Raw genomic sequence first — 15,312 nt, 5'->3', positions numbered from 1 at the left:
AACATGCGCAGTGCAAGACTCATGATAAATACCTATGATAAATATACCCATGGACTGAAATCACGTGATTTTGGCGCTCCGAACTGCGGATTTGACTGCTACGTCCGAAAACCTAAGTAGCTGTCTTGCTGCCTCGCTATCTCATAAGAGAATGACTTGTACGGCAGCGTTTGTGCATGAAGGTACCTCACGAAATTGACTTCGGACAGACTACTGAAGCAGTGTAACAGTTTAATGATCTACAGCAATATAGCGTGAGCTTTGGTGAGAACTAAACAAATATTTAATTATTACAGTAGTAATTTCTTGATAGAAATGATATCAAAATTGAAATATGTTGATCAAAATCGTACATTTATACAAAGCAGCAAACGCAACCTTCGGACGCCATCTTTATTTTTCTAGCTCAACTGTCACAGAATGGAAAGCACAGGATTGTGGGATATCAAAGGCAGCTAAGGTAGGGGAGGAAGGTATCTCATGAGAGAGGAAGTGAAGCTAACATTGGATTCGGACGTGCCTTGATGCCTTCTTACCTTGAAATGTGTCCTCGGAAGGCAGCATTTTTCAGTTTTCGGACGCAGCCACTGATTCCTAACGCTAACGCTCTGATGCTTCCTGAAGCAGTGTTTTGAAATCGGCCATCACTATATAAGTCGTTATTTATTTTATTTTTATTTTTTATTTGGCGCACCAAAAATATTCTCGTCGCTTTATAATATTAATATTGAACCACTGTACTCACATGAACTGATGTTATGTTTTTAGTACATTAATGGATCTTGAGAGAAATGTCATTGCTCCCTATGCAGGCCTCACTGAGCCATTGGATTTAATCAAAAGTAACTCAATTTGCGTTCTGAAGATGGACTGACGAGAAATAATCTGTTAAAAGTTAATAATAATTGATGTTAAAGGTAGGGGAGGCAATTTTGGAGAGGCTAGCAATAGCAAACTAGCTTTGAAAGCATGAGATCCCACCCTCTCTTCAGAATGCTCTCTAAAGCCACACCTCCTCCAAAACACATGAATGCACCAAGCGGAAAACTTCTGGTCAAAGCCACTGAAAGGCAAGCCTGCAACAGATATTGTATATTAAAGGGAGATGAGAGGGTCTATATCTCTTACCATTTGAGAAAGCGTAAAGGCTAACTAAATCACGTGCGGCACCTTTCAGCCTATCGTGTAATGGCAATGACATCAGTCGCAACATTCCCTAGTCTGCCTTCTCTTAAAAAATACATTTTTATCAAGCTAAAATCTACATGTAGTTCCCAACGAAAGTATTGTTTAGTGTAAAACACGCTGAAGATTAGCGAGCAGGCTGTTGATTAATTAAATGATTAGCTATTTCCCCACAAAAGCTGTTTAATCAGCATAGTGAAGCCTCTCATCCATTGACATCTATTCAAAAAACAGCCTCTGTTCTCCTTTCCTGTGTACCGCCGGAGGTTGAGTGTTAGCATTAGCTGTTACGCTTTTTTGGCTAAAGGTTGCAAGCTTGCCTTCCTGTGGCTTTGCCTGCAACCTTTAAGGCCAGAACACACCAAGCCGACGCCAACGAACTAGAGGCGACGAAAGCAGACTGTGGGGTTGGCTCACGTCGGCAGCGTCTGTGTCCAAATTTGCCCTGACACACCAAACCAACGCTAAACAGCCGACGGCCAAGTAGCATGTCCGTTTTGTGCCTGCGCAAGATGAAATGCCTTTCCGTACCAGCAGGTGGCAGTATCTGAACAGCCAATCAGAATGATCAGATGAGGACCAACTTCAGCTGACGGTGCAGAACACACTGAGAAAACTTAGTCGGCCGACAAAGAAAAACTGCCCGACGGCCGACCGTCTGCTTGGTGTGTTCCTGCCTTTAGCCAAAAAAGCGTAACTATTTTGTCTGAATAAATAAAAAATTCAACACTAAGTCAATCATTTTAAATGCTACAAGTGGCAGCAACATTATTATGTACAATGTGATAAAAATTTACATTTAAAAATTACAATTACATTTACAGTGTTTACAGTGTTTTTTAAAGACTGACTTTTGTTAGATAATTGCCAAGATACTAATTCAATAAAAAAAAAATGAGGTAAATTAGAAATGCGTAAATATCCAGTATCAAGCAAAATATTAAATAAAAAGCAGTACTTAAATTTAAACGAAAAGGAAATGTTTCATTGTTAACTAACTGAAATAAAATAAGTACACTAAAGATGAAATTTAATAAAGCTAAATTTAATAAAGCTAAAAAAAAACAAAATGACTAAAACTTAAACTAAAAAAACTACAGAACTAATTCAAAATATTAATAAATACTATAATATTATATAAATAATATTGAAATAACAATGCTTAAAATCCCCTACAGCAACAACAGCGGGTTTGGGATTTTCTTTTGAAAATGACAAAAATCCAGTTTTACACTGTTACCCACTGGCTTCTGTGGTAAAAGATACTTTCTCACAACAACTTCTTGATTTAGAAACAGCGAAAGGTGTTCTTGTAGTAGAAACCCTGAGGCCTATGTGCTGAAATGCAGGTGTCAGTTCTCCGAGGCATATTTGACAACCGATTTTCATTAAAGAGGTTCGTTTCCCACAACACTGAACTAGTTGGCGTGCGTGACAACTGGTTAATGGAATGTTTGTTAAGACTAACTGAAAACATTGTTGCAACCCGCAGCGGTATTGCAGTTAATAATGGCTGTCAATCATCATTAATATGAAAGGAACTGTCACACATTTCCCAAAACTCATAATTCAAAGAATACTACACAATGAACAAAATAAAAAAGGTGACCCATTTTTAGTGTCAATACTGTACATAAATGTATTTTAATCAAAGATTTACAATATATTACATAAAAAGTAGTAAAAGAGAGGCACAATTCAATACCCAGAATATGTGAACATATGAGGCATTTTGCGATTTAAAAATACTATTCGATTAACACATTTTTTGGTATGTGTAGGGCTGGGCGATATGGCCAAAAAATCATATCTCTGTATTTTTGACAGATTGGCACATGGCAGCGCTTGTTCACTGAAGTCTGGTAAGTCTATCTCTCCTATCACTCCTGACAGTAAAATGCATGATCTTCTAAGAATATACCTGTGAAATGTAAGCGATGCACTGAGGAAAACACCACATATTGATATAAACAGTATTGCCTCATCCTATTTAGTTTATAAAAATATATTGGTATACCGTACAAATGCGATATACTGCCCAGCCCTAGGTATGTATAGCATATTCTTCCCTTTTTTGGCTCTCTCAATAGTGTGGGTTGATTTTTATGTCGAAAACAGTATTTACAACATACTTTTTCTTTGGCTAGCAAGAACAATACACTTCTCTGTAAAAGCAACACCAAACATACAAACACACACGCTAGTATTCTTACACACTCGTGCACACAAACACACAAACCTCTCACCAAACACATTCTTTCATAAATCCAGAAAATCCTGAACTGATCTGTAGAAAGTCTTACAATCTCCTATGAATCTTTAGTGTCGAGGCAAAACATTTTCCTGATTACATTTGGCTCTTGGTCAGCTGTCAGAGGAGAAAACCCAGCGTCTGTCCAGCTCCTCTTGCGCAGTAGCCTGACCTTCCTCAGTGTGAGCTATGCATAATCTGATAAAGTGCATGAAATCTTTGGTTATGAAACAAAGCTTAATGAAAAGGCCATATTCTTCCACTCCATCTCAATGGAAGGATCCAAACATTCAGTTTTTGCAGAGAGAGGGTGACCTTCCTCTCTCTCGCTCTCATTTGTCATCGCTCACGCTCACAGAGCATTCTTCTGGAATCTTCTCCTCGGAGCTGCTGCAGGTGGACAACTTGTCTAGGTCGTCGTCCATGTCGTTGAAGCGCTCGGCCACACACTGCGCCGTGAGCCGGGCCTCGGGATCGTGGTCCCAGCACTCGTTGATGGTGGCACAGACTGTAGCCACACCCTGGAGACAAAACAAAGTGTTTGAGCGTGTATTTGCCTACAATACAGTGTTTTGTTTTGCTCATAGTTTTTGTCTTTTGATGAAAATGCCCTTTAACTACAGCTACAGTAGTTGAGCTAATCGACATCTTTGGGTTCAACACTAACTAGAACTAAACTCTACATCCCTGGTGTTTTTTCCTCTTTAAATCTCCATTTTAGTCAGTCAGTATACACTACCGTTCAAAGGTTTGGGGTTGGTTTGACAGTCAAACTAATAAAAAATTTAAACAAGCACAAGCACTAAATTGTTTTCTTAAAGGCCATTCACACAAAACACGTGAGACGCAGGCCAGTGAAGTGAAAAAACGAAGCGCCGTCAAGAGCATGTCAAACCAACAGGTGGCGATATAACCCTAACCGTAAAGCCATGTTGGCCAATCAGAAGACTGAAAAAAAAAAAAAAGGTTATTACCAGTGCTGATTCCAACGTCACAAGCCAAAATCTGCAACCGGATTTTCTGAAAACCCTGGCAGTTTTCAAAAACATTCAGTTTCAGCGACCGTTACTGCGTTTGTGTGTGGACAAATGGCCAAACCGCATAGAAAAAGCTGCGGTTTTGAAAAATACCCGTGTTTGTGTGGACAGGACCTTATTTTAACTTGAGCACCACATTTTTAGAACTCGACGTCATGAGATGCTGCAAAAGACGTGACGCAAGCGTGGTCAAACACGTCCATCTAGCACATTTACATTGAAAAACAAAGTGGAATGGAAAAAACATGTTCTTTGTGAATTACTCTTTACTCAGTATCTCGTTTTCAAGCAAAAATATCTAAACATCCTTAAAAGAGAAAAATAACATTTTATGTTAAAATGTATGTATACTACAGTTCAGAAAACATTTTTTTTTTTAACGAATTTTTAAAAAAAAAATCTTATACTCAAGGCTGCATTAATTTGAACAAAAATACAGTAAAAATAGTAACATTATGAAATATTACAATTTGAAATAATTTTTTTCCACTTTAATACATTTTAAAATATGATTTATTTCTGTGATGGCAAAGCTGAATTTTCAGCATCATTACTCCAGACTTCACATGGTCCTTCAAAAATCATTCTAATATGCTGATTTGGTGCTCATTAACATTTCTTCAAAATCTGAACTCTTTGATTCACATGATTTATTTAAAACAGACATGTTCTGTAACATTGTCTTTACTGTCACTTTTGATCAATTAAATGCATCCTTGATGGATAAAAGTGTTAATTTCTGTTTTTTTTTTAATCTTTCTTACTCCAAACTCCAACGGTGGTGTATTAAAGCAATAAGCTCTGCTCCGTGTCGTGCCTAACAACGCCCCTTAGCTCTTATAAATTCACTGTAAACCACGGTGTCACAGGACTTATTGCTTTTATAAAACGATTACCACACAATACAAATATTAAAGCCAAAAAATATGTATCAATGCAACTTTCAAAAATCATTAAAAGCCTTCCTTCTGCTGGAAGGAAAGTGAACGGCAAAATAAGCTACATTATTACACCATTAGATGGTGTCTTTATAAGAGAGTCACTCACTCGCAAAGACTTTTATGATGAAACACAGAAGAAGATGCAAATGCTTTGACTAGCACTGTCAGTGTCAGCAGTGCATGAGAAATCCCATGTTAAAAGGAAAAGATCGCAGCGGACATTCAAACGGATCTTTTATGAACATAAGACTGACCTGAAGGAAAATGCTAAATTTGCATGCAGGTAATAAACTCGGTCACTCGATATCTCTCTCACAATACTCTTCTACATAATGCAGTAAGCTTTAATGAACAAAATCAATAGAGAACAGACATATGTTTACGTTGCTAAGAGACAGAAGCAGCAACAAACACATTCCAGTGGCGCAGCGATACTTATGTAATTCGGTCAGCTGTATGTTTTTGGGAATTTTGCAACAGCTTCGAATGTGGCTCAACCAATCAGAATCAAGGGCTGGAACTATCCGTTTTATAATATATAATTAAAGCTATTTTTCCACAGGAGAGCTGTTCGCTTTCCAAAAGTTCTCAATAACAGTTGACAAAATTCTTATCTCTCATGTTCTGAGATCAAAATACAACCCTATGCTCTTTTACCTGGTGTTTCATCCAGCTGTTGGGGATCTCTGGCCTGCCCCGGTCTCGTAGCACGTTGTCTTTCATGCTCTCCACACAGGGGTGCTCTCGGACTTTAGAGCCGAATGGAGGTTCGTAGTCCTTAACCTCTGTGAAGACAGACACAAAACAATCAGATTATTAGACATATGATCTATCTGCTTATGAAAACTTGAAGAATCGATCTTTTAGAGCATTTCAGAAGAAGCTGGAAACTCCTAAAGCTGGAAGCAAGCCCTGACGGAGAGGGGAAAGCATGTTTCATAAGTTTCAGAATTCTATCCAGTCCTGAAAAACCTAAAGTGTAAATGCAGCAACTGGAGAAAAATGAAACAAAATCAGTTGCTCCATCAGAATGCCAACAATTTACAATGCTGAGTTTGTGGATCATTTGTTTTGTTCATGAAAACAAATTGGTGAAATACGAGGCTAATCACTGGACTGTGCCAGCGAGCTCCAAAAACAGATTTTCCAGCTGCAGAGGCCCAATCATATATCTGTCTTCAACCTCCATAGCCAAGTACTCGACCAGAGCCAGCTATAGATAACACGCACAAACACGGGGGGCTAAACAGGAAAAAAATCTGAAAGAAATACCAAAACCTCCCATAAAACAGCAGTTATTGTCCTCTTCTTGGCCAATATAAAACCCATTACAGCAAATGATGGTTGATGAGTACGTTTACTTTGGAGCGGCTTGCTCATGATTGGAGAGCGTGTTTTGTGGTTCTTGCCCTGCACTCTGGGCCCACAGGAAGGGGCTAGGCCAGCATACAGCCCAGGACAGGAAGTAGAGGACTGTGATTGGGACCCTGCGGAGAAGCTGACTCCACAAGCGAACGCATCCTGTTTTTGACAAGTGGACTTCCCCTGTTTCAGCTCTTAAACAAAATACTCCCGCCCCTGCGGTGCTATTTCTGCTGTCCTCTGTGCCCTGTTTGTGGCTCTGACCCCAAAATGGGAATTTAGCATGCATGCAGTCTGCAGATGAGGACAAACAGCTGCCTGTCTGCAACATTAAGGTCACCTAGTATCTTTCTTTTTTGGTCTCCATCTCTTTTTCTATACGTTTTGCTTTGCTTAAGAGGCCAGGCTCCACAAATGCACTCGCTATGTGAGGAATGCCGTGGTTTTTGGGAACAGATGTCCTGCCGGCTGAGGCCTCCCACCCTGGGCCCAGCTAGCGCTATCCAGGGAAACGCTTTTTTACTACAGTTTCCCCTTTAGATTAACTGTCTGCTACCTCCACAGACCTGCCTATCTGAGTCTCTGTCTGGGAAAGAGTGCAAGAAGAAGAAAAAGAAAAACAGTTTAAGGGTGTTTCTTCATTCTTGAGCACTTTTAGGTCCCAGAGGCTGAATTTTATTAAAATTAAAAACAGCTTTTTTTCTTTTTCTTATACAGTAAGGCCACACAGTAAAACTTTCTTGGAAAATTTTCATCATGCCTTCATCATTCACTTTTGTTACGTTTTCTTGTCCCAGACATAGGCTTTGAAACGTAAAAAAAAAGAAAAAAGAAAAAAGAAAAAAAAAAAGTTTAAAACTAAAAGTGATGTAAACAAACTATTTTAATATTTACTATTTGAAAAGTATTTATATAATGAATAAAATAATGAATTAAAAAAATATATAAATATATATTTTGTATACTTATTTCTATTAAAAAAAACTGTCCAACAGTTTTTTTATTACATTATTTCAACCACTCTGAACAATTTTGCCCCAATAATTTTCAAATCAAAATTTTCAAAATAAAAAATCAAAAGTTAGTGTGCTAGGTCACTAAGAAAACAACAGTATCGTTGAAGAGTAGCTTGTGATGTTAAAAAAGGTAAATTACGCAAAAAAATTTAAATATTATTTGATTGCATTTAGGATAAATAAAATGCTAATTGTTAAATTGTGCAAGATTTTATAAACTGACAGTTTAGAAAAAAATAAAAAGAGATACTATTTTCATTAAATAAAACATCCATAAATCACAGTGAGTGAGACAGTCAATCAGGGCAAACGGGAGGTAAGATTCCTGCTTAAACACTTTGACCTATTTTAAAGTTGCCTAGAGAGCAATGCAGCAGCAATGTTGCCGGAGGATTTTTTCAGGCTTCAGTCAGTGTCTTTTGGGGTGGATCATGAGAACACAACTCCCTTGACTCTTCTGCACGTCTGTGAAGAGCTTGAGTCAGTCAGAGGCGTGGCGGCAGCGAATCTGAGACCTGTACTGATTGATGGCCACCCTGCATGGGGTTCTGCCACCTGCTAGCCAGCTGCTGTCCTCCATTTACTTGTTTTCCTCTCTTTCTCTGATGAAGGGAGGGAGTTCTCCTTGACTGGCAGTGTCTCAAGTTTGTTCTACTACTCTAGACCAGGCAGGCCGCACCCCGTGCTAATTCAGGACTTACTAGCATACACACTGAGCCGCAGCAGCAGAACAACGCAGCCACAGCTTTCCATTTCACCATCACCCACACATTGACTTTCTGCAGCCGCTGTCTGTCCCGAAAACTTCCTTTACCCCTTTTTGCAGGAGATCCCAGGTTTTTAACATTGCATTTAATGGAAGGTGGTAAAAAAAGAAAGGAGCAAGGGCTTGAAGAGACAGACCCTGGGATGTCTGTCTCTACCCCCCTCAACACAGGCTGGAATGAGACAGTCTGTCTGGCTGAAAACACCTCCAGCTCTTCAGATAAGCTCCAAGCAGCATGACAGGAGGCCTCCTGCAACCCCTGTCAACCACAGAGGGCATGCCAAGGCATGTGGGTAACACAACTCTACAGGCACAGGGACAGGGAGAGAAACAATATACACTTGCAAATACACTCATACATGCACACTGTCACTCATATTCCCAGAGCGGATTTAAAGGGATTCATGAGCTTGCGATTAGATTTTGATTCAATATCTATTCATTTGGAGGTACATGGATATAGTACATGTTAATTTTTCTTCATCCTTTTTAAATGCAAAAGGATTTTTAGCACTTAGGCAAAAAAATGCCAGATACTTAAATTTACTTCAGTGGACTGTAATTTCACATGGCAGCTACTGAAAAATTTTCAATGCAGGAAAAACCCTGATCACAACAACAAAAATCCCTCTCTCTTCCTCAATTTCCACATGCATTTATGTTTATATTCACACCATAACTAATTCCAATTTTTGCTGTTGTATTTCATAAATATGAGAGCATAAATAGTCAGTGAGTGACAGCTATATATTGTCGTTTACGCCTATATCTTGGTGTGCCAAGAATCTTCCCACCTGACCAAAAAAGGGAAAGTTCTTAGGAAGCACTTGACATTTCACACATTCCTTACATTCCCCAAATAGAGTGAGTACACCGTACCATCTCTGCTCGTTAAAGAACGACTCCTTCAATAACAGGAAGCTGCAAATCGGTCAAAACACAGTGTGGGCCGCAGTGGGCTTTCCATGCAGTGTACTGAAACAATAGCCCAATGATGGAAGAAAAAAACAAACCAAAATGCCACTGACAGAATCAGACAAAGAAGCAAGCCTATTTTCATCCCTGTTCTCCTTGAGGGACAATTACAGGCAGAATAGAAATAGAATAGCATTGTCTCAAGTTTACTAACCATATTGATTTGGGAAATGCCAAAATAACAGTAATGTTTCCAAGTGAGATCTTTATGATGGTTGTACTCACCACCGATGGCATTACACCTGGACGTGATCTCCCACAGTACCAGGGCCATGGAGTAGACATCGGTTTGCTTGAATGACTCGATGTTCTCAAGGTTGATCCTCGATTCCAGCACTTCTGGAGCCATGTACCTGGCTGTACCCACCTGAGAATCAGATAAATAAATAATAAATAAATAATTTGTCTATCAATCAATGTCATGACAACACAGCACTTTTAATAATAATAATAATAATAATAATAATAATAATAATAATATATTTTGTAAATATTTGTTATATATATATATAAATAATTTATTTATTTGTTATATATATATAATTAGTATAATTATTAGAAAATATTGTTAATAATAAAAATAATAATAATACATTTATTTTACTATTATGTCATGACGACACAATCACATTATTATAAATAATTAGTTATATTAATAATATATTAGTAATATATTTTTATATATTTGTTTTATATATAATAATTTAACATTATTGATTATTATTAATTAGAAAATATTATTATTATTATTAATACATGTATTTTTACTATTATGTCATGACAACACAACTTATTATTATTATTATTATTATTATTATAATTAGTTATATTCCAAAATAACCATAATATATATTTTATATATTTGTTTATTTATTTATATATTAATAATAATTATTTATAATTTCAAAATATTACAAATACATTTATTGAACTATTATGTCATGACAACACATTATTATTATCATAAATAAGTAGTTTTAATAATAATAATAATAATAATAATAGTATTTTATTATACAAATGTAAAAATAAAAGTATTATTTTAAAAAATATATTATTATTATCATTAACATTGATCTAAATGACAAGTTTACTCACTCCTTCCATATGGATTCAGATTATAAATTCATCTAATCGTTCATTGATTTCAGAAAACTGTTTTGAGGGTACCAAGCTTCTTTTGCACCTTTTTTAAAAAGAATTTCTTATCTTTAAAACATGCACAACTCACTTCATTACTAAACTTCACTTTAAGAGTACAAAAGGTCACACCGATGAACCAACAAAACTAAAACGTGATAAATTAAACAACCTCAGCACTGAAATCTAAACTCCCTTTGAAAGTGTTTAGGGTCACTGCCTGGGACCAGCAGAAGGATGACAAACATCAAAGCACTCTGGGTATGGAGAGACGACGCTCAGAGTCAGGCGATTGTTAGCTAGTTCATTACTGATTCACTCAGCGCCTTTTGTCTTTTCATTTTTAGCCTGTGAATCATAAATTTGAGCAGACAGTTTGTACAAAGGGCACACATACATACATACACATCTGCACATGGTGAGATGCCTGAGGGGACTTTCCCTGCAAGTTATGACAACGGCCCTGCCGCTGTAAATCTGCACAAATTTACGTATACGTCAGCGCTTTACCTGGTACTTACAAAGCTATAAAAGCATGTGAATCTAAGTAGTCTGATGCACTGGGGCTGATAAAATGTACGTTAAGCTGCTTCAGGTGACAAACTTTGTTATTGAAATTAAAGAGGTACAATTTAAGCAAAAAAATATGAAAATGAGGAAAAATTGCTTCATAAACATTTTTTATGAAGGAATTACAATCCCATAAAACAATGGATCTGACGTAAATAAATAAAAAACAATAGTATAATATAAAACCATTGATTTATAGTCATTTGTTGGAAGAATAATAACTATTTAAAATTTATTGCAAAAATAAATAAGATAAAATGTAAATAAATAAGATGCCTGGCCTTATTACACGATTCACATTCACACGGGTGGACGGGATCTCTGCTGATCTATTTCATTGCTGATTTCTCTCTTTCATTTGTTCACAGATTGGTGGATCTTAAGTTGAAATTACGTTGACTTATGGCTTCAACAGTCTTCAGAGTTTATGGTAGGTCTGTCTTGAAAGATTTATATAAATCGATTGATCACTCAATAGAGAAAACAAATGACTTGAGTTTACATTAATTCTGAAGAAATTAAATATATAGGCCTACACTGTGCATGCATATATAAAATTTTGGTCACACTTTAGTTTAGTGTCCAATTCTCACTATTCACACACAATTCTCTCAACTATGACTTTTGCCTCAAATAAACTTCTAATTACTGCGTATTAATGGTTAGTAAGGTAGTTGTTAAAGGCATAGTTCACCCAAAAATGAAAATTACACCATAATTTACTCACCCTGAAGCCATCCTAGGTGTTTCTTCTTTCAGCCAAACACAAGTGTATCCACTGATGATAAAACGTACTCCACGCAGCTCCAGGGGGTTAATAAAGGCCTTCTGATGCGTTAAATGAGGATATTTGTCTTACTCAAATGCACCGATTTGCTTCAGAACGCCTTTATTAACCCCCCGGAGCCACATGGAGTACGTTTTATAATCAGTGGATGCATTTTTTTTGGGCTTCAAAATCTCATCCTCCAATCACTCCCATTATAAAGCTTAGAAGAGTCAGGATATTTTTAATATAACTCTGTGTTTGGCTGAAATAAGAAAGTCATATACACCTAGGATGTCTTGAGGGTGAGTCAATTATGGGGTAATCTTCATTTTGAGGTGAACTATCGCTTTAAGTTTATGTATTGGGTAAGATTAAGAGATGTAGAATATGGTCATGGAAAATAAGGCATTAATATCTCCTTTATAAGTACTAATTAACAGCTAATATCCAAGTAATATGCATGCTAATAAGCAGTGTTGGGGGTAACACATTACAAGTAACTTGAGTTATGCAATCTGATTACTTTTTCAAGTAACTAGTAAAGTAACACATTACGTTTTATAAAAAGTAACTAAGTAACGCAATTAGTTACTTTTTTAGGGAGTAACACAATATTGTAATGCATTACTTTTAAAAGTAACTTTCTCCAACACTGCTAATAAGCAACTAGTTCATAGTGAGAATTGGTCCCTAAACTAAAGTGTTACTAAAATCTTTTGTGGCAATAACAAAATTTAGCAGTAAACAGACAGAATGCACCATATGAAATATTGTTGCTGAATCTACCTGCCCACTGTTGGCCAAGTCATCCACTGACAGTGAGTTGTCAAGACGGAGGCCAAGCCCAAAGTCACAGAGGCAACAAGTGAGGTCATTCTTCACCAGGATGTTAGAGCTCTTCAGATCTCGGTGGACGATGGGCACTTTGGGCCTCCCGCAGGGGGTGTGGTCACTATGCAAATGAGCCACACCCCGGGCCAGCGAGCCCCCGAGCACTCTTAGATCCTCCCAGCTGATGAGGTGGCGCGTGAGGTACTCCTGCAGGTTCCCGCGTGGGTGATAGGCGGTGATCAACCAGTACTGTTTCTCCACCTTCCTCTCCTCGGCAGTCAGGAAGTGTAGAATGTTCTCGTGCTTCAGATCGATGTCCGAAAAGATGTCCTTTTCGTTCTTCCAGGATGCGTACTCTTCGTAGGGGAAGATCTTTACCGCCACTGTCTCAAACTGTTCCGAGGGGCTTTGTCTCAGTTTGGCTTTGTAAACCTCAGCGAAGCGGCCCTTGCCTACTTGAAGGTCCAGCTCAATGGGCAAAGGTTCTGTGTTGTGGTTGAGGTTGTTGGCGTGCGTGGAGCTGCTGTCCGAACGGTCGTCGTCCATCATGATGGCGCAGGCGTCACTACAGTCCAGCGGGCCTTTGGGGCCCTTGCGTTTGGATGGCTTCTTGGTCTCCCACTCATCAAGTTTGCGGCGACGGTACATGCGATACCAGTAGAAGGAGGCGATGACCAGCACAGCCAGAACCAGGAGGGGCAGCAAACTGACCAGGATCACCAACACCACCTGGTTATTCGTGGGGTCTGGACCAATAACCGGAGAGAAAGCAGATGATGTCACAACATTTACCTCTACACAGCACAAGGCAAATGTTTGTATCAAATCTAGTTATGTACATCTTATAAATCAATACAATTTAAATAGTTAACAGTTCAAAAAAGTAACAGTTCATCATGTATACAGGAATTTACGAGACCAAGAATTTTGATCATTTTACAAAAAATATTTTCTATGAATCTACATAAAAACACATGTTAGACAAACAATATTGCCCATATGTTGTCCCAATTATCCTTAAAGAGTTGCCTGAACAAAACTTTTTTCAGAGGCCAAAACTTTACCTAAACAATATAGTATTACTGGGAACATTTATAAAAATAAGTTAATAAAAATAGCATTTATTTATTTATTTAAATTAATTTAATAACATTTAATTTTATTTACAAATTAATAAAAAAATTAAAATAATAAAAAATAATTATTATCTTTATTATTTTGATCAAATTTAAAATAATATATATTTTTCATTATTATAAGACTAATTATAAGATTAATTCTATTATTACAAAATGTTCACCAAAAATTATTAAAACTAGGAGTTTATAAAAGATCTCAATGCATCATGTCGCGTTGAAAAAAAGTGATGTTATGTAGTAAGAAGTAGTGATGTTTTGTAACACCTTTGTGTCCTAAAGCAAAGTTTACTCTAAGTCACTCTGAATCGGTTCATTAACTACTTAGCAGAAATGTCCAGAATTTAGAGCCATTTCAAATACCAGCTATAACCATTTAGCTGTACCTAGTTTGACTGAACTCTTAATCATTAACTCAGTTTGTGAGCAGCTTTTCCTGCCACATCAGGAAGCATGAGTGAAGCTCACACAGTGGGAGTCTGTTCAGCGACTACATCCTTCAAGGGAAAGTTTACACTGCTACGGTGTGCGCCTGCCAACCGGAGGATTGGCTTGGAAGCCCTAGCGCTGCAGGTTCAATCCAGAGACAAAGTGAGACCTGCCAACTACGTGGGCAGAGAGTGGAGTCAGTGTTTCGTCTGTCTGCATTCTTCCATCAAACACAGAGACACGCCTTATCATTGAGACACAGACATAAAAAGAACAGAAATGGATACACGACACTGGGAGAGGGAAAACGTCAATAAATGCCAAAGCGTTTGGCAGACAGAACAGTCAGCAAACGCATACATAAAGCATAGATGTGTGGTGCAGAGGGAACACTCAACCCTTCACATACAGCAGCAGAATCCTCTTCTTCAGCCAAACAACCAATATAAACATGCATGAAATCACAGAGCCTTTTCCAGCCACATAAAACAGGATGCCAGCCACACTGCTGTGGTCCATGACATTATCAGCTAATAAGAGGTACTTTTCTGCAGGCTCTACTGTTAAACACATCACTGTACATCTGTGCCAAGGTCTTAACAAGAATCAAGTGGATTACGCTTTCCAAAGCCTCTGACTCACAAGTTAATCTATTAAAATTTAATTGCTTCTCATGTCACACCAATAGACATGTTTCTTATTAGTGCATTAACAAGCACCACTATTTCTATTACCATTGCTCATACTTACTGGAAAAGGATTAATTAAAAGGAACAATAAATAAGATTTTTGTATTAAAATCCCCCCCCCCAAAAAAAAAAAACAAACAAACAAAAAAACAAACTAGAACAGTGTTATATATTTTGTTGACTTACATTATCCTAAATGTTTCCAACAAATGTTT

General features: G+C 37.5%; 1 protein-coding gene across 2 annotated transcripts in view; it reads right to left on the bottom strand.

The window, feature by feature from the left end:
- Positions 1-3,238: 3,238 nt before the first annotated feature.
- tgfbr2b (transforming growth factor beta receptor 2b) overlaps positions 3,239-15,312 on the bottom strand; it is a 29,358-nt gene continuing 17,284 nt past the window's right edge. For both annotated transcript variants that reach the window (XM_067404723.1, XM_067404715.1), the window contains exons 4-7: positions 12,799-13,589; positions 9,759-9,900; positions 6,072-6,199; positions 3,239-3,957 (exon numbers count right to left, since the gene is read on the bottom strand). In XM_067404723.1, the coding sequence (XP_067260824.1) occupies positions 3,769-3,957; positions 6,072-6,199; positions 9,759-9,900; positions 12,799-13,589 (1,250 nt within the window). In that variant the 3' untranslated portion in view covers positions 3,239-3,768. The remainder of the gene's footprint in view (positions 3,958-6,071; positions 6,200-9,758; positions 9,901-12,798; positions 13,590-15,312) is intronic.

Source organism: Chanodichthys erythropterus, chromosome 2 (genome assembly GCF_024489055.1).
Source record: "Chanodichthys erythropterus isolate Z2021 chromosome 2, ASM2448905v1, whole genome shotgun sequence".
Classification (NCBI taxonomy): domain Eukaryota; kingdom Metazoa; phylum Chordata; class Actinopteri; order Cypriniformes; family Xenocyprididae; genus Chanodichthys; species Chanodichthys erythropterus.
Note: the sequence above shows the minus strand (reverse complement) of the source record. Positions and strands in the feature narration are given on the sequence as shown.